Source organism: Papio anubis, chromosome 11, assembly GCF_008728515.1.
Source record: "Papio anubis isolate 15944 chromosome 11, Panubis1.0, whole genome shotgun sequence".
NCBI lineage: Eukaryota > Metazoa > Chordata > Mammalia > Primates > Cercopithecidae > Papio > Papio anubis.
The window spans coordinates 98,197,505-98,218,032 of record NC_044986.1 but is presented as its reverse complement, the minus strand read 5'-3'; the positions used below and the strand labels follow the sequence as shown (position 1 = coordinate 98,218,032).

At 36.8% G+C, this 20,528-nt stretch overlaps 1 protein-coding gene across 9 annotated transcripts in view; it reads right to left on the bottom strand.

Moving 5' to 3' along the window:
- Positions 1–20,528, bottom strand: part of MPP7 (membrane palmitoylated protein 7) — a 252,173-nt gene that overhangs the window by 85,403 nt on the left and 146,242 nt on the right. For all 9 annotated transcript variants that reach the window (XM_009214166.4, XM_009214164.3, XM_009214167.3 and 6 more), the window contains 2 exons: positions 8,848–8,925; positions 6,339–6,419 (listed from right to left, as the gene is read on the bottom strand). In XM_009214166.4, the coding sequence (XP_009212430.1) occupies positions 6,339–6,419; positions 8,848–8,925 (159 nt within the window). The remainder of the gene's footprint in view (positions 1–6,338; positions 6,420–8,847; positions 8,926–20,528) is intronic.

Below are 20,528 nucleotides of genomic sequence, written 5' to 3'. Positions count from 1 at the left end.
GCAAGGGGCCATTCGTGCCACTGCACGTCAGCCTGGGCGACAGAGTAAGACTTAGTTTCAAAAAAAAAAAAGAAAAAGAAAAATAGAATTGATAATAATGAGCCAGTTCTTTTGAGAGATTGGATAATTAGTCATTTCTGGTATGCAGAGCAAGAAACTAGAGAAAAAATATGTATATTAATAGCACAGAAGAATGGGACAGAACTTTGGATACATATCAACAGGATAAATCGAACACAATTCCAACATGCTTGAAATCTTAATAAAATGTTAAGTTTCCTAGGAAAAAATAAATAATGAAGTAATTCTAGAAGAGCTTGAAAGCTGGATTAAATCAATAACTACAGAAGAAATTAAACGCACTATTGAAAAACTTTCCCTAGAGATGGCATTGGAACCAAATGAAGGGTTGTATTAAAGTTTTCTGTGTTATTTACAGAATCCCAACACATAGTAAAATGTAACATTTCTTTTTCAAAGGTCTCACAACCCAAATGCAAAATCTAACCAGAAAGTATAAAAAGATGACAGCACAACTTTGGTCTCAGGATGTTTTTTTAAAAATACCAAAGTAAAATATTACAAAATTAGACATAAAAATCTTCTTTTATCAAAAACAAAGGTTTAATCTCAAGAATTTAATGTTTTATCATATAGATATCTGCAATTATTTATGCTAACAACTAAAAAAGCTTCTATGATCAATTTGATAAGTACCACAAAGGCACTTGACAAAATTTAACACAATTCTGATTTATTTTTTTTTTTAATGAGAGAATAAAACTTTGCAAAATATTCTATCAGAAACCAGCAACAAACATCATACTTATTAATAACAGGAAGCACAGAAGTATCCCCATGAAAGTACAGAAAAACAAAAGCATATCCTGTATTTACTACAAGTTTTGAGCATTTTTTTTCTGCAAATCATATCAAAGCAATAAGGTAAAGAGGGAAATTATCTATAATTACTAAAAAGGAAAAGATTTTTAAAAATCTTGTCAATAACATTGAAAATTAAATGAGATACTTCAGCAAGGTGGTATAAAATAAGTATTATGGAAATTAACATGCTTACTGTATACAAACAACATACTTGTTAGAAAATACTCAATAAACAGTATACCATGGGGGAAAATTAATTTATACATATGTGTACGTGCGTACACATATAAATATATGCATGCCTGCACACACACGTACACATCAGGCCTGGGAACAGACTTAGCAGGAAATATTCCAGGCTTATATAAGGAACAATTTGATCTAAATAAATAAATTGCCATGTTCTTTGATTGGAAAATTTAATTGCATCCCAATGATTTTTTTAATGACATGAAAAGAGAATTCCAAATTTCTTCTGGGAAAATACATTTGCAAGAATAATGATAGGAATTTGGCCTTAGACGGTATCATGCTACAGTTACTAACGCCTTAGAAAGTATCATGCTACAGTTACTAAAACAATAAAATAATCAAATTAACAGCAATCAAACCAAGAGTTCAAAACAGATTCAGATATATAATAAAGAGAAATCAAACTGTGAGAAAATTGCTATCCACTTGAATTAAAAATAACTAGAACCACATCTTATACCATACACCAAACTTTCATACAGGTTAATAATTTCAAACTTCAAAAAATCACATTTTTCAAAAGCCAAAAGAAAACAGGAAAGATAATTTTCGTAAACTTGTCATGAAGAATACAAGTCCTTTCTAAGCTAACTCAGTGCCCAGAAGGAAGGAAAGAAAGAAAGAAAGCCAAAGAATAGTACATAGAAAGAAAATATTAGTCGAAAAGAGTCTTATGCAATTAATCGCATATAAGATTAAAGCAACATGACTATAGGAGAAACAGGCCTTCTCATGCACTATACTGCAAGTGCTCAAGAAGGTCTGTCTTAACAATTCAAGCTAGGAAATAAGGATCAAAACTGTAAAATGTACAAACATTATGTATGCCCCAATAACTTACTGTCCTAATTAAAGTTTACTTTGACAAAATATTCCATAAAATCCTCTAATATACAAAAGATGTGCATCATAGTGTTATTTAAATAGCAGAAAAGCAGAAACAACAATAGTAGTTCAGTCTGTAAGTGATGGCTAACGCCTGTAAATCCCAGCACTTTGGAATTTATAGGTGAGTGGATCACTAAAGGTCAGAAGGTCTACAAAAGCCTGGCCAAAAATTTCAAAAGCCCAACCCTAAAAAAATAAAAAAATTAGCACAGGTAAGTAGTGGCGATTCTACCTGTAGTCCCAGCTAGAATATGAGGCTGAGAAAAAAGAATCGTATTTAATATTTGGGAGGTGGAGGTATACAGAAAGGGTTGAAAGTGTACCACTGCATGCCAGCCAAGAGCAGTTATCCCTAGAGGTATATGAACATGCAATTTGCAGGAGAAATAAAAACATAAAAGCATAGGAAAAGATATTCATCCTCACTAATAAAACAATGAGGATAGGGGCTTCTACTTTCTTTATAATTTAAATGAAAAATACAATTATGTATTATCAAAAAAGAATATTTCTGTTTCCTTTTAAGTCTTTATCAAGTCACTCTGCAAAAAGTAAAAGTGAATGTAATAAATTATCACGTCTTATTAAGGACAAACATCATAAATCATATGTATTGATAAATGAATCCTTCTAATCTCACTTATGGATTTTAAAATATTCTTTCCTTTATTGGTGTGTCTTTGTGTCTGTATGTGTGTATTCCTGTCTTTGTGGATCAAATGCATTTCTATTCCATGAGCATGTAACTTGCAAATTTTCTTCTAATATATATTTTTTCAATTAAAAAGATTCTTAAGGTTCAACATTTTACACTTAAAGTTTTAATCTATTTGGAGTTCATTCTAGTGGCGACTTTTCTTATTTTTTCCCAGACTATTTGTTGTTCCAAGACCATGTATTAAAATTGTCCCTCAAGCTGCCTATCCCCCATGCTTCCTTCCACCCATCCCACATTCTTTCATTAGGACCTCAATCATGTGCCGTGTGTGTGTGTGTGTGTGTGTGTGTGTGTGTGTGTGTGTGTGTGACAGAGCTTCACTCTTTCACCCAGGCTGGAGTGAAGTGGCGTGATCTCAGCTCACTGCAACCTCCATCTCCCAGGTTCAAGTGATTATCCTGCCTCAGCCTCCCAAAGTAATTGGGATCACAGGCACCTGCCACCGCCACCCCCACCATATCCGGGTAATTTTTGTATCTTTAGTGGAGATGGGGTTTCACCATGTTGGCCAGGCTGGTCTCGAACTCCTGACCTCCGGTGATCAGCCCACCTCGGCTCCCAAAGTGCTAGTGTTCTATGTGAATTACTCCTACAGGCTCCCACTGGCCTTCCTCCATTCAGTATTGCATTTCTGCCATTCTACACCACCAAACTCCTCAAAAGCTTGGTCTGTAGACTACATATGGAGGGACATGTCACTTCCTGCTTCAAATCCTTTCAATGGCTTTCCACTTTTTAAAAAAGCTCACGATTTCAGGTGTGGCCATATAATTTATCACCCAAATAGGGACACAATTGAAAGTGGGAGAAAGGCTATTACTAATAATGCTGGAACTGCAGGCGTGAAGCCAACTGTCCTGGGCAAACCCTACTCAAAAGGTTGACTCCCCAGCTCCAAACTCTCACCCCTTCTTCCTTCGCAAGCCACTGTTCGCCTGTTCTGAGGCTGGTTTTGCATTTTCACATCTTCAAACTTAAAGTTTTCCTTTATGGGACTTTACATGCTCTTCCCTGTACCTAAATCATTTCTTTTTCACATCCCACCCCCGACCCATCTCCCACTCCTTTGTCCCCTTCTGATTCCCTCAAACTCCAACATAAGGTCTCAACTTACATGCCACTTCCTCTGTAAAGTTTTCTTCAATATTCTCCCCCTGCCCAAGTTTGGGTTTAGCGCCATTCCTATGTATTCCATATCATTTCTATGCACTCCCTCTTTTAAATCCAGTATTTCTCCTATTACCTTCACTAGTGCACATACATCTTCTATAATCTGCATCCATAGGGCCTGGCACACACTAGGCATTAGAAGAAAGAAAATCTAAGAATAAATGGATGAGTGAAGATCTGTTGCTGGTGACATTTATAAACTGCCAAAGAAAGTTATAAAAATTTTCAGAAAGAATTGGCAGATGTGTGGAATATGTGTGTTATCTTCCCAGAGTGGGTGCATATTTGGTTGTGTGTGTGTGTGTGCACGCGTGTGTGTCTGTGTGTGTATCTGTTTTTTTAAAGTTCTATTACTTTGAAGATATACTTCAACTTCCTTTTCAGTCCAATGAATTAAGTATTTAAAATGAAATAGCAAATCTTTAAAAAGTAAGTAACTTCTCTAATCCACTAGAAATTAAAGATAATATTCAAATTAACACACTAGAGTTATATTTTTCATATTTTAACTGTCAATTCAACTAACAACCTACATACCTTGCTTCTGTTTAAAAGGAAAACAAATAAGAAAAGATTTTAGTTTACTCCCAGGGCAAAAATAGATTAACTGATTATATCCTGAAATAGTCTAAAATTTATTTGGGGGCTAAACTTGTTAAAGTAATATGGAAATGAGGTCAAAGTGATGGTAGATAATAAGAATGACTTCAAGAAAAGCAATGTTAGATCAAAAAGGGAAAAAAGATATTTCTTCCCAAGACTAGCTAACTACAAACCGACGTTGCCAAACGAAACATCATGTATCCTGGAATATTACCTATTTTCTACACATATGAATATATGTATTTCATGCTAACTTTACACCATTCTTTAGTCACACTGCTAGATAAAAAGAAAACCGAATTATCTACCTAAAATATTTTCCACATAATAAAATGTAACTAATTATTATAAAATTTTATCAAATGGCCCTTCTTAATAACGTCTAAAGTCATACCTCCCTCTTGAGCCAAATACCAGTTCTCATCCAGTATAATATTGCATAATTAGCTATTCCATTTGAAACACTCTTGAACCAAATACCATGATTGGGGATATTTTTTGTCTGAAACATGCTGTTTTCATTTCTAACACCCTTGAACCAAAACAATAAACTCAAAAAGGAGTTTAACAAGCTACTCATAGCTAACCTCACCCTCCCCTGGGTGACACTAACTGCTCAGGTGCAGTCTAAGACCAAATGAAGAAATCTTCAGAACATTCTGTGGCTAAAAATCTCCTTAACGTTTTTACATACTTTGTCTTTAACATCAAGGAACTTTTCTGCTCTCATCTGATCCTTGCTCTTTCAGAACAAAAATTTAATAAACTTCCTAAAGCACTACAAATCAATTACCCTCACATCACTAATCATAGCCTGTTTAGCTTTTACAGCAATACATTCATGTACTTCTATTTACTTACAGAGATTAGGGCTTATAGTCCACGCATGTTTTTAACCTCATCTTTTATTTAATACCATCTCTCTTTTTATAAAAATAAATTCAAAACCAAGTATGGCACAATTCCAAAAGCTATTTCTCAAGAAAAGTAGAAACTAGTTTTTGTATCTAGGAAGAAATTTTCATCCAACACTCTACATATGCTCACCAGTAATCACCACAAGTTAAATGAGCATTTTAATTATGTAATTATGTAATCCATATGTAATTCTGACTCACAGAACAATATCTGACACATAATTGCCACAGAGTCAAGTCCAAAATGTATACAGTGCAGGATTTAGTGCAGTAATGACCTCAGAATAACTACAGGAAAATTCTGAAATGCCTGCTGTAAACTGATCACATTTGGAGGAAAAATAAGTGATAAACTTAGGAGGCAATGGGAAAGGGAGAATTGAAATCTGTCTGCCAATATTTTATGAGTATTTTACACTGGAAAAGTGCTCTTCTCTGTAAAACGGAATGACATTTTGAAACGTAAATTAGTAAAGGGACAGGAAATGGGGAGGTGAATGGGGAAAGAAAGAGGAATGCTGAAATGATCCTACAGAAAAATAGGTATATTTGTCAAACATACTGGATCCCGTTAACTACCCAAGTAAAATAGACCTAAACAAAATTACTAGTAGGTTCTGTATAGTGTACTCTTAACTTTATTTAAAACGAAAATGACCTTGAAGCTACATAATATTTGTCAGAACTTAAATTCTGAGCTTCCCAATAAGAGCATTTTGCAGTTTCTCATCACATTATTATCAAAAGCTCACCTCTTTCTCATTAATAGGATTTAGGCTATTAGAATACTGTGCCCTATTTGAAATACATTTACTTGAGAATTGATGCTCGAAACAAAATTCATCTGAAGGCTCAGAAAGTGGCCCTGTTTGAAGGTATTTATTACCAGCGTAACATGTCCTCACCTTCACACTGGGTTTTGACAGTAGTTTCAACAGCTCTCTGATCTCACTGTTTAATGGCTTGTTCTGAAGCTCTTCGGTCAGCTGCAAGGGAGATTACATCGATGTAAAGAACGTTTAGTAACAGCATTGTGGGACTGGGTGTGTGACAACTGAGAATCTGACTTGCTCAACGCTACTGCTTTCCAATCTTTAAGGAGAGGTCAGCATAAAAAAAAAAAACAGATCATCAATCATTGCTCTTCCTTTTAGGGCCTTCGGTAGTCCAGATCCGAGCGCAGGCTCTCGGCTGAGTACAAATCAAGTAATCGTATCAGCCAGATCACCTTCTGATTTATTACAAGGAGGGCAAACCCCAGCACTTCGTCCATGTGAATGGTCTTTTGCACCTAGACAAAGGACCACTTGTAAGAACTGGATAAAGCTTTGACACTGTAACCTCTCCCACCCCCCACAAAAACAGAGCTTCTGAATGAGGTGGTGAAACCCACAGGGTTTCCAAAAACCCATGGGGATTCCAAAAACCCACAGTAGCTGTGCTGTTTAGAGCTAGGGTAAAAATAATTAGAATGTCCCTAATAGAGCAAATGGCCTGAAACTTTTATTATGTTTACCTATACAGATGAAGAAATCTGTTAAATGCCAACCAATCATAATACCAATCGTAAAACAAGCTATAATGGGTTGAAAGCTACCCTGGTACCAAAAATGCTGACTGTACTCTACTATAATAACCAAGAATTCCCATTTGGGTTCTGCATAAAGAAAGTGTTACAACTTCAAACCTGCCCCATGTCTTCCATTAAGAGATATTCCTGAGATATTCCTATCGAAATTCCAATTCAATTTCAGGCTATAGGAAAGATCCCATAATTTTCATAAGAAAAGCAAGATTCAAACAGGAAAAAAGGGTAGAATTATGAAATATGTGGTATATATATAAATGTATATTTATTTAAAAACTCATCTTAAAACCTTGCATGAAATTTCCATTTGCCCCTACTTTTTCTACCAAGTTAAAATTAATTGTTCTTATCTCTGGAAAAGGACTTTTCTCTAAAAGAAGGGCATAATATAAATTGTACACCAAAAATAAAATCATAGAAAATTATACAGTCATTAATTACCTTTCAAACATTGCTTTTACTTTTTTGAGGTAATATTTCTACAGCGTTTTTAACTTACAAAAAGACACAAAGGTCATTTGCACACTTTAGTCACTTAAAACATAACATATTTTAACATTTAAATATACTGCTCTGACAAATTATAAGATACTATGGTTTATCATATTTACACAGCAGTCTCTAATTTTTTATAAAGGAATATTGTGCAATATGATTGGACCACACAACATAGGTTTATAAACAAATGTTTCCCAAAACTCTGAATAGTAAATGTTTTAAAACTGACTTTTTCAGGGTTTTCTTAGGTGGCAACTGTGCCTTACTTGAGCAAGTGTATCTACATCTTTATTCGTCTTCCTTTAAAAAGTTTTGTTTCAATAATGCAGAAGTAAGCTTCCTCATTAAATATATATTGAAACATACTTGTAATCTTTGTAGATAAAAACAGAAAGAAAAATGGGAACTAAACAAATAGCATGGAACTTGCATATTTATTACCTATGTGTATTTTCTAAATTAGAATGCAAAAGAGTTCAAATAAAATCAACTTCTCAAGATGGCCAATTTTTTAATTATATTATGGCCTGAATATTTTACCACACTGAATTACAGCTTGTCTTATCAAAAATAAAGGAAAAAATATTAAAAGCAACAAATAAGCTACAGGATATCACTAAAACCAGCCTTCGCACTAAACATATTTCTATTCCAGCTTCGTGTCCTTTATAGTTTATCCAGGTGTGTTCTCAATTCATCCGAGTCCGAAAGTTAACAGTAAGAATCAGCGAGCTAGTTCCCTTCCCCCAAGTTTAAAATAAAATTATAGCTACAGGAAATTAACTACTCCATCAATGCCAACTGCTTCTAAAATTTATTTTTTGGTTATGAAGGTAATTTGGAAAAGCCTAATATCCATAAATCATTACTATGTTTTATAATCCATTATAAAAACAATCCTGTCTTTTCATGTATTTCATATGCCTCGTTCGTATCCTAGTATCTGTCATTTTTTAGTACTGTCAGCAATAGAGCTATCTCATTTGTCTTTATTTCTCCATAACATTCCTCTTGTCTGTGACTTTCTCAGAACACCAACAGCTGACAGCTTCTCTCTCTCCACCAGTTTAAAGCCTAAAATTCCTATTACGTAGTTACCAAAGCAGAACAAGAGAGTAGCTACATGCAAAATTTTTAGAACAGGAAAGTGAATGAAAATCAACATAATATTAACATAAGCTCAGTGATGACAGGACTTCTTGAAACATTTGTAACCTCTTCTGCTTTTCACTCATAGGATCACAGGCATCTGTCTGCACTAGGACAGGTTCTGCCTGGGCCAGGTCTGCAGCAGACACGTCCCGGTGAGCTCGGAGAGGCACACTTACGTCATCGGCCAAGGCCGCCGCACCATGGAGAATGGGCACCGGACTCTGCTTCTCATAGTAGTGTAGTTTTTCATGAATCTGGAAGAAAATCAAATGCATATAAGTTCACCTGGTAGCGAATAATGCCAGATAGCTGTACACTGTTATACTTGAAAAGAGAATCTGAATCCTTGGATATCCTAAAGTTATATGTTTATGACATATTACATACATGTAACATGTTTGTATATGCTAATATAAACCCACAGGTGACATGTATATGTGCCTAATTCATCTATTACTATGGCCCAGTGTTTACAACATGGAGTCAGATGGAAAAAAACAGTCTTTATCAAACAGAACCCACTTGAAACCTAAGCCTTTGTCTTTCTCCTCAATAAACATGTAAGTTTTGTGATGTCTATTATATCTAAAATCTATTGCTGCAATATTTCAAGTATCAGTTGCAGTTTATATTCCTGCTAAAAATGTAAATTATGATTAAAGCAAAGCAATAAACTGCCAGCCGCATTTTGGCAGGTTGGTATGGAATCACTGTCAAGAGGGAAGAAGCTGGCACTATTTGCGCCTGGGTGCCACATCCAGGAACATCTGCCCAAGCACATTGTTCCTTTTATTATATTTATTCATTCTTTTCTTTGAAATTGCCAACTTTCCCCCTCAACTTCAAATTTCTAAGAAACGAAGGGATTTCTCATAGCTAGTGACATTTCTTATAATTATTTAGCATAAATGAGATCATTTTTCATATTGTACAGTACTTATAATAATAAATTTTTTAAATTAGTCCTTCATCTCCCATTATTGTGACCCAAGAAACACAAAGGCAAGAATCTACGTAAATGCCATGTAAGACAGACTGAGTTCCTTAAAAAATCTAGCAGAAGGTTGAGAAACAAAAGACCTGTTGACAAACACATAACTGTCAGCACTTCAGTTTCAGCTATTTCAGCTCTTGTATAGCTGTCCTTTCACATTTTATACTTGAAAACTCACTTTAGTCTCTTTTTATTTATAGTTGAAGAAAAATGTCCCCCACCATATACGAAAAACAGTTGCACCTCACAATTTCCTGTCTTTAATAGGTATCAAGTAATACACTCTTTAATTATACTCAAAGCTAACCAAACTCCATTGTAAAAGTCTGGAAGATAAATTTTATTCTGATTAGCCAGATGCTATTGCTAAGAGAGGATTCTATTACATTTTTGGCAACCTGGTACACAATGTAAAGCTTCAGGGAAAGAATTTTGACACTTATGATATTACCAGAATGATCAGAGCGACATTTTTACTTCGTATCTTAGAACCTTTAAAGATGTATCATATCGAGGTAATAAACAAACTTTAAAGACTACAAGCTATAAAAAGTTAGATTTGATTTGAGAAACTATGAACACATCATTTAAAACAAAAACCAATCATACTAAGCTAAATTCACTTTGTTTAAATAATTAACAAGAATTAAGTCATCTCAACGTATACTATCACAGAAAACTTACCCTATCACAAAACTCATCTAACTTCACTGCTGAATTCACCCTATCACAAAACTTATCTAACCTCACTGCAGTCACTTGTTTAAATGTCTGCTTCCCTGCTATAATAAACATAGAGACTTATTAAGAACTTACCATGTGCCTGTACTACTCACCTAATAGGTCAGTAATACTAGTAACATAGTCTTTAACGAGTTGAATATTTTAATTCCTCAATTCTCACAAGAACATAAAGAGGTAGACAGCAGGACCATCTCATTTCACAGATAAATAAGAGTTAAACAAGCTGCTATGTTCTTGCAGACAGTAAGAAGGCAGAGCTGAGATTTCAAGCTCAAGCCATCTGGCTCAGTGTTAGAGCTCCTAATCACCCACTTTTCCTCTCAGACTAACATCTTGTCTGTGTTCTTCACTGCCATCCTTCGCTGCCTAATCAGTATGGCCTGTTTGTAGGGCATAGAAAGGAAGGCTGGAAAGATATATAACAAATCCCAGTGATTGTTTCCGCTGACTAGAGGATCATGGGTGGTTCCTCTCCATCCCTTATATTTTCTTTCTCATTGGTGGTTCCTCTTCATCCCTTGTGTTTTCTTTCTGATGGCTTCCAATTTTCCCAGGTTAATTTCCATGAATACTCTAATTATAACATAAAAGTATGTGCCCCAAATAAATACATTATTTCTCCACTTCATTTGCTTCTTCTGAGCGTCTTTTACAAATAGTTTCTCTTCCATCATCTTCTCTAGATCCTGACCCAATTGATAGAATATCCCACCCCTAGCCTGCCCACTCCTGGATTTTGTACCATGTCAAACATTTTTTAAATGTTCCGGAATTTCAAAGTGCTGGTAACCCTGTGTTGATATGTGTTTTACTTTACTGCATCATTTTAAAAATTAAGTTGGCAGGGGAGTAAAAATTTACTCTAAATAATTTTGAGCTGTTTGCTGTTTCTAAAAATATTGACAGAAATTCTGCTTTTTATTACTATTTATGATAACCAAAAGGAAAAAAATGATTTTTAAATTCTAATTAACAGGCAACACATATAGACTTTACCCCAAGGCTATCCAATAGAACTGCCTGTGATGGTGAAAATGTTTTATAGCCGTTTGTCCAATATGGTTAGCCACTGGCCACATGTGGCTTTTGAGCACTTGAGCTGTGGCTTGACTTGAGGAACTGCATTTTTAATTTTATTTAATTTTATTTACTTTACATTTAAATACCCACATGGCGCCAGTAGCTTTCTTCTTGGAGAACATGACATAACTTTATGCAGTCTATAATTTCTCCTTATATCCCAGAAAAATTTACTCTGATACAGGGTGACAAATTTCCCTAAGTGGGAACATTTTGGGATCTAGTAGACAAATATATAACCAAAGATGTGGTTTCATCACCAATGAGCAATCTAGCATCTATTATTAAGTATCAGGTGTAGCCAAACCTGCAAAATCTCATTTATTTTAACTAAACATTTCCCTTTGCAAATTCAATCACGTAATAAAAGTACACTTCAGACCGGGTGTGGTGGCTTCATGCCTATAATCTCAGCACTTTGGGAGGCCAAGGCGAGCAGATCACTTGAGGTCAGGAGTACGAGACCAGCCTGGCCAACATGGTGAAACCTCGTCTCTACTAAAAATACAAAGAAGTAGCTGGGCGTGGTGGCGGGCACCTGTAGTCCCAGCTACTTGGGAGGCTAAGGCAGAAGAACGGCTTGAACCCAGAAGGCGGAGGTTGCAATGAGCCAAGATCTCACCACTGCACTCCAGCCTGGGCTATAGACCGAGACTCCATTTCAAAAAAAAAAAAAAAAAGTATACTTCATTTTTCTCCCCTGAGCAACTAGAAGAGGAGGAAGCAGAGAAGGAGATGAGGGAGGCAAGGAGTTAGGAGTGAAGAAGTCTGGAGAAAAGGGGAAATCTGGTTAAATTAATTTTATATAACAGTTATTCAAACACAAGATCCTAAAAGTCAGGACATGCTAAAATATATTAAATGCACTATTAGGAAAAAAGGACATTTCAAAATCTATATACATTATGCCCTACGTATATGTCCATAAGGGTTTTTTTTTCTATAATTACAGTTGTAATCAGAAAACGTCAGTAAAAATAAAAATCATTTTAATATGTAAGCAGTTCTCATAAGGAAGCCAGAGTTACCTTCATTTACAAACTTCCTAAAAATAAATGTTTAATTTTAGTGAGGAAATCTGTTTTAGTTACGCACACAGTAGAACTTTTAAAAATAAAGCTTCAACAATTAAACTATGAATAAAGTACCCCCCAATGCAGTCATGTGTTTTATACCTGTCGATGATGTACAGACTCCACCATGGCTATCTGAATTATATTACATTAAGTAAACTAAAGCTGTAATCCTTTTATTGGCTTCTATTACAAGTACAAAAAAGTATTGAAAATTACTGCTCAGTAGTTTGACTCTTCAGCATGTTAATTAATGGTACTGGATCTAGAATTAGCACATGCATGCATACACCTATCTACCTCCATATTTAAAATCCTAGGGGTGGGGAGAAGATTCTGGGTACTAAAAAAGAAAATCCACGGGACACAATCCTTTCAGAAATAAGTATTTACTTCTGATGCGTGACCTTGAAATATCACCGGCCACTTCGCTAACTTTACAATGTAGGACTCCTGGACTTGGTGGATAAAACTCTCAAATCCTAAGCCATAGACCAACCAGTCCATGGATGGTTACAAACTCTTAAAGCAGACTTTCTCTTGTTCCTACCTAATCCCAGGAAGGGCCAGACTAGCTTCTTTGTCATTTCCCTAGTAGTTTAAAGTTTTCTCATCTTCCCACTCACTCACAACATAGCCCCAGAAAAGTAGCTACTCTGTGTGTGTATATCATAAAGCCTAAAAACTTGGAGGCTGTACCTTTGCTCAAACTACACAGTCAGAAGTAAAAATGTAAACAAATAAAGCCTTCCCACAGGAATCGCCGGGAGCAACTGGTACTTTGCCTTCAATTCCGGCCAGGGTGTTTGCAACATCTCTACACAGATGCATAATTCTTATAAGGAACATGCCTATAAAGTCTACAAAATACAAAGCACCAAAAACAGTTTTTAGGCTTAAGTTAAATTATTAAAAAGCAACAAACCATCAACATTTTCATTTTGGTTGAAAATGCAGTGATTCTATTTGAAACCACTTCTCAGAACATTTTCTACAGATCAGATTCCCTTAGTTCCCAGAACAATATTCTAGAGAAAGTAGCCAGGGCACTAAACATTTCTTTGGAAAATCTGAGTTCGTTGGGGGAAAAAACCCCAAAACTTAAATTCTCCAATCCAGGGATACAAAATCTGCCCCATTTTGAAACAACCCCAAATTTCTACATACATTTATTTTTCACTCCCCACATATTACAATGATCAGAGTTGTCATTCTTCAAAAATCTATATTTCAGTAATTGTTGATGACCTGGGAACTGTTAAATTTTTGATTAGATGGATGTTACTACAGATGACATTATGGAACTCAGGTTTCAACATACAAGTAGCAATCAATTACCTTGTATACTTGTTTGCAGTTTACATTTTAACAAACTGTAATTAGAGCTTAAAACTAATTTTGTAACAAAAGATGGAATGAACCATCTTAAAACGTGGTGAGTCAGGGATCTATGGCTAGGAGAGTTCACGGATGACTCTCAGTTGATTCATGAACTCCTGGAAACTATACACAATTTGTTTGCATGCATTTTCTAGGAAAATAATCTCAAATACAGATGGGTGATTGATGCTAAAGGACTTAAGACTTTATTCATTAAATAAATAAATAGCCATTAAAGGTCAGGTGCGGTGGCTCACACCAGTAAGCCCAGCACTTTGGGAGGCCAAGGCAGGCAGATTGCTTGAGCCCAGGAGTTCAACACCAGCCTGGATAACATGGTGAAACCCCATCTCTACAAAAAAATACAGAAATTGGCCAGGCATGGTAGTGTACACCTGTAGTCCCAGCTACTCAGGAGACTGAAGTGGGCAGACTGATCGACTGACTGAGCCCAGGAGGCGGAGGTTGCAGTGAGCTCAGATTGTGCCACTGCACTCCAGCCTGGGCGACAGAGCCAGACCCTGTCTCCAAAAAAACAAAAAGTAACTAAAGAATAGGAGATCCTTGGGCCAATTTGTGCTTCACTCCATTTTCCTTGGAGAGATGTGGGGAGGAAGGGAGGTAGCAGGTAAGATGAGGAACAGAAAACCTGTTAGGAGGATATGGTTCTAGTGGTAAGAAATCTAAAAAACAAAACAAAACAACAAAAACACTGGTCACTGCCCAGTGCAGATGACTCTGGGGTTCCTCAGGCTTCCCTTTCTTTGCAAACACAATGGACTTAAGCAGTTGCATCTCCTCTCAGCAGCCACCACACTGCCTCTATCCCCAAACCTGTTGTGAAATCAGATGTACTCTTCCAGCTATTGTTTTCCTTGCTGCCCCCAAGATAAACATATAGGCCCAGTATATTGTAGAGATTTAACTGCTATCTCCATAGAAAAAAGGAAAAGGACTAAAAAACATAACTTATAGTATTTTCAGTTTTAAAAAATGAAGTATCAACATAATTTACTGAGAGTCTTGAAGTCAAAATACATGAGTTTAAATCCCAATTGGGCCCCTTACTTACCCTTAAGCAACTTATTTAACTTTCTATGCCTTAGTTTTCTCATATTTAAAACAGGATAATAATCGTACCTATTAACTAGGGTTACTGTGAGAATGAAAGTCACCATTAAAAGAGCTTCATGCAAGTCCTGGAAAATAGCAAACACCTAATAAATGATATTTATTTCCAATTCCCCTGCTTGCTTCCACTGGTATTCCTAGTAAGAGGAGATATTCATCTCCCTTTGACTATACCATGTTGCATATACCTATGATACAATCAAGACCTAAACATCAACATCAAAGATTAATTGGTATCCCCTATATTCAAGAAGAGAATTTCTGAGGTCAGGCAACCAAATGCCATCTCTATTGACATTTCTTCAAAAACAGTCGAAGTAAAAAGAGGACCCGAATGAAGGCAGTGGCAGCAGGGCTAACGAAAGCCTGGATGAACACAGGAAAGGCAGACAATAACTGTGACCACCAGACATGGACACAGGAAAGGCAGACATTAATTGTGATCACCACGAAAGGCAAGCAATGGAAAGGGTGCAAGACCAAACTGAGAATATCAAAAGGAGATCTCCAGGAGGAATGAGGGGTGTGATGAAAAATCTAGATCTACAAGTTTATTAACAGGTTCAAAAAGGATCTGTCCTGAAGCACCCACAGCTCTAGCTGCCCTGTTCCCAAAGAAGAAACTTCTATCGTTGGTGAGAAGACAGAATGAAATCCTCACACAAGAAAAAGTATAACAGTGAGGTGGAAAGATTCTTAGAAAAGAGTAATCGGCCGGGCATGGTGGCTCACACCTGTAATTTCAGCACTTTGGGAGGCGGAGGGAGGAGGATCACCTGAGGTCAGGAGTTCGAGACCAGCCTGGTCAGCATGGTGAAACTCGGTCTCTACCAAAAATACTAAAATTAGCTAGGTGTGGTGCAGTGTGCTTGTAATCCCAGCTACTCGGGAAGATGAGGCAGGAGAATTGCTTGAACCCGGGAGGCAGAGGTTGCAGTGAGCTGAGATTGCGCCACTGCACTCCAGCCTAGACGACAGGTTGAGACTTGGTCTCAAAAAAAGAAAAGAAAAGAAAGGAGAGGAGAGGAGGGGAAAGGAGAGGAAAGGAGAGGAAAGGAAAAGAGTAACCATGAGAATCACTTCAAAGACCACAGAGGGCTAGCTATCACTGCTGTCAGCTCTCATCTGCCTATCATTTGGGAATCCAAAGACCCTCTGCCCACAAGCCCAAATTCTGTTGAAATTAATAAGAAAGCTCACATAATTTTGAGATGAGCTAGGATCTGGTTAGGGAATGTGGAGTGTATTCCAATGTGACTGTATGGAAAATGACTACTGGACAGGAATCAAACTTTATTCACAATGGAAATACCCAGCAACCATAAATTGGTTGTCACTTCCTTATTTCAGTCCTTTGGTGGCTTGCCACTGCTCTTGAGATGAAGGGCATGCCTGCCAACGCACTTGAAACTCCAGCCCAATCTCAGGCTCTGCATGCCCTGGCCCCTGCAGACTTCCATCTCAAGCCACTCTCCATCAGGTTCCACCCACAGGGACCTTATGTTAGATCCTCAAGCACCCACAGTCTCTCCTACCTCAAGGCAACCTCTCTGCCTGCAGTGTTCCTGAGTCTTGGGGGTACCCACATTCACCTTTGAGTCTTATCTAAAATGTCACTTGCACAAAACTTTTCCCAACAGTCATACCCAATCAAAATCAGTTCTCTTTCATTATTAGGTCTGATGGCTTCCTATTCTTTTTGTTCACTATCCTTATTAGACTTTGTATTTATAGATTTATTATATTTATCTGTTTACGCCTGTCTCCACCCCCATCGGTAATGAAATTCATAGATCAGGCACAATGTCCCTAGAGTTCACCACTAGATCCCTTGCTCAGAGCCCAACGCCTCACATAAAATAGACGTTAAAAGGTTATTACTAGTTAGTGCTAAGTGGATATATGAATCCTCTAATCCTGCACAGTTGGTAACACCCTGGAATCACAGTGGAAGAGGATGATAAATGCAATCATTTTCTTCTTGCCCCAAAACTGATGACTAGTCCCCAAAGCTAAGGAAAAAGAAGTGTTAAAGTCCCATGTCCTAAGAAAAACTCCCAACAGCTGAAACATACACTTCTCTAGAGCCAAAGAGATGGATGAAATATAACCATCAACTATCTTCTATCTGCCACTTCCCAGAATGTGTCTGTGAAATTTATATATTGAAATACAAATTTCATATACACATACATACATATGACTACAGAATGGAAATTGTCTTATGGAAATAGGGAAAGAAGGGACAGCGAGAGGTCCACAGCCTAGTGAAGAGTAGAATAATGGAAGTAAGTCTCCAAGACCTTATAGATAACGGGGGTATACAGAAGAAGACAGAGGATGTTCTCCAGCTCCTACGCAGGCAGCAGACTAGCTGATTTGCCTTTTGTGTTTCTCTAATCAAGGGGACAAGGGAAATGAGGCAGGATGGTGGAACAGAGAGAGGGAACAGTAGAGGCCGACAGTTGCTTGGCCTACAAATGATGCATGAGATACCTGCAAGTCACATGGACCCCACTGAAGGTAGTTGGGCTTAAGCCACCCTGCAGATAATTCAGCCTATAGCACTACAAGAGGTTTTGGGTTGCACAAGCCGTGCGCTATAGGAGAAATGCAACATTCGAGCACTTCCACAAAGAGTATGAATGCTGGTCAGTGCTGGCCTGAGAAGAGGCAATAATGTGGCTAATTTCTGTCTCCCTGCCCTAACACAATAGAAGAACTGCATCTCCTTTCAGAAGCAAACCAGTCCCATCTTCCAAAGAATATTGGGGAAGTGGGGGTAAAAGAAGAGCACACTCTCCCCAATCCCAAGCCAACTCCCCTACCCCTGGCTGATAACTAGGGATGGGACGAGGTGAGACTTAGATCAGAGGTGAACACAAAGGAATACTAAATTGAGCTTTTAATAATTAAAAATGTCTTGGAAGCTACAGACCGCCAGAAATTTTGTTAAAAGAGACAAAAGTTAGCTTCAATGTAACATATTTTGATGCAGTGATTGGAGAAAATTAAAACTCCCTCTTTGAGCACTGTTCGATTTGTTGTTCAGAACAGTATAGTCCAATAGTCCTCAACATTTTTGGTCTCAGAACTCCTTTTACTTTCTTAAAATTCACTGAGTATCTTAAAGAATTCTATGTGCTTATATCTACTGACAATTTGTAATACTAAAAATAAAACTAAGAATTTTCAAAAATTTATTCACTTAAAATAATAAATGTGTTTAAATGACATCTTATGAAAAATCAATATATTTTCCAAAATAAAAGTTTTTGAAGAGTAGCACTGTTTGATAAACTTGTAAATATCTTTCATTTCTGGCTACAAAGGAAATAGCTGAATTCTCTATCAGTTCCTACATCCTATCTGCTGGGATATGCTGCTTTGGTTGAAGTTCATGAAGAAAAACATGCCTCCCACAGACTTGTAGTTAGAAGAAAGAGGAATATGTTCATAGCCTTTTTAGCTAATTGTAGATACTCGCTGATACTACACCAAAACTCTGCAGCTGATACTTTCTTAGAGGTGAGATGCAATGTGGACCCTGCAGCTGCATCACTGAGCCTTCCATATGCCTTTACATTACAATCCTTGCTCTCACCTGCACTCTACATGGCGCTTACCCATGCATAGTTTCACGATATCATGCATTGATCATTTGGAAAATACTGCTTCACTGAGTTATGCAGATTTTCCAAACATTTACACATTTCATGGTACAACAACAAAAAGGCACACATTAATATCACCACCAATCTCATTAAAAAAAAAAAAAAAAAAAAAAAGCTTTTAAGTACTAGAAAGCTAGCAATCTCAAAGTGCAGATACAAGTTTTTCAAAATTCTAATACTTGTTCAAAAGCTTGAATTTTATTCATTGGCAACAATACAGTTTGTTGTTGGTTTTTTAATAACAGACAAACTTTGATCATTAGGAAAAAAAAAAAAAAAGTCTTCCAAACACCACAATCTGCATAAACACAGTTTCTAATGGTTTCCTATGAAAAAAAGAAACTAGTTTAGTTCACAATCTCACAATCCTACAACTACTTGTCCTCTGCTAACCAGAACTCTGATTTGCAGCCAAGTGCTTTCTAAGGACTCTCCTCTTTCTTATAGATTAAAAAGACTTGACAGTAAAGAGAAGTGCACCATGGTTAAGATTTAAGGCAGCCAATTATTCTTGATTGCGAGTGTGCGATGATGAAGAACATGATGATTCATTCACTAGTACCACTTGGTGCCATGGCCTTGGTTTGTGTGACAGCACAAACCATCAGTGTTTTTACCATCAGTGCAGATGCCAACCCAGTGAAAAAAGCAAACAACATCATAATATTATCATGAAAATAGCTTAGACCTTGAAGAGCCTCCCCACAAAATAGTCCCAGGGACCCCCAGAGGTCCACTAGTCACACCTTGAGAACCACGACTACCTACGATCTCTGAATACATGAATGTAACAAATAGGAAATCTAACATTTCTTTGTGGCTGCAGAACTCATGGTGAATTATATTACTTTGGTATAGGAATATTAATACTTTTTCCCTTACAAACACGTTCTTTTGAATCTGGCAATTTACCTGAAACCACTGGTCCAGGCTTGTGATGTGTGTGACTCTCAGAACCAGGTGGTACTTTTCTACAAAACCATGATTTTGAGGTCTGAAAAGTAGCTTTAAGGAAAAAACTAGTATTTTTTAAAGAGTTCACTTAAAAAGAGACACAGAACAGATTTTAGCATTTCATGAAACTGAAGCTTGCTCAATCCCTTAATGTTTCATTATTCACATTTTTTCCAAAGTTCTGCCTTTCACGCTTTTCATGCTGGCTGATTGCTGCTACCGTTAGCGCATTTAAACCTCAGCGATTTATAACATGGTCCCAGACCAAGACGCTCTGGCATTGGCCCAGTGCTGCTATTATCATCTTCTTTTATTTATGGCCCTATTTCAAAATCATCCTTTCACACACTTATACACATTTTTCAACTATTTTTACTTTCACACACATTTATGTTCTAAAATGCTATTCTATATTTCTGCTTTGTATAATAACATAAAATGTAATTTGCTTACACTGCTACCATCACAGCTGGGATATTTTAATGCACTCAAATATATATTGTAGCATGTGCAAAAAACAGCATTCCCCACCCCCACGCCCACCACCCACAGGTTTTATATAATACACAGCTTCCATTCCCTTCTTATTCCTGGCAGAGTTACCTAAAATGTTTTTCTTCCTATGAAAAACATTTTTCGCTATGAATTCTTTTTTTAATAGAACATGAAAGCTCCTATTATACAAGAAGCTTTGCAGGCATGAATAATCAAATACACCCCTTGGTCAGTAAGAAACAAAAACTTGTAATCATTTTGCATGTATTCTTACATTCTTTGCATGTCCACCTAGGGTGGACAGAGGAAATTTAGACCGAAGCTAAACATTT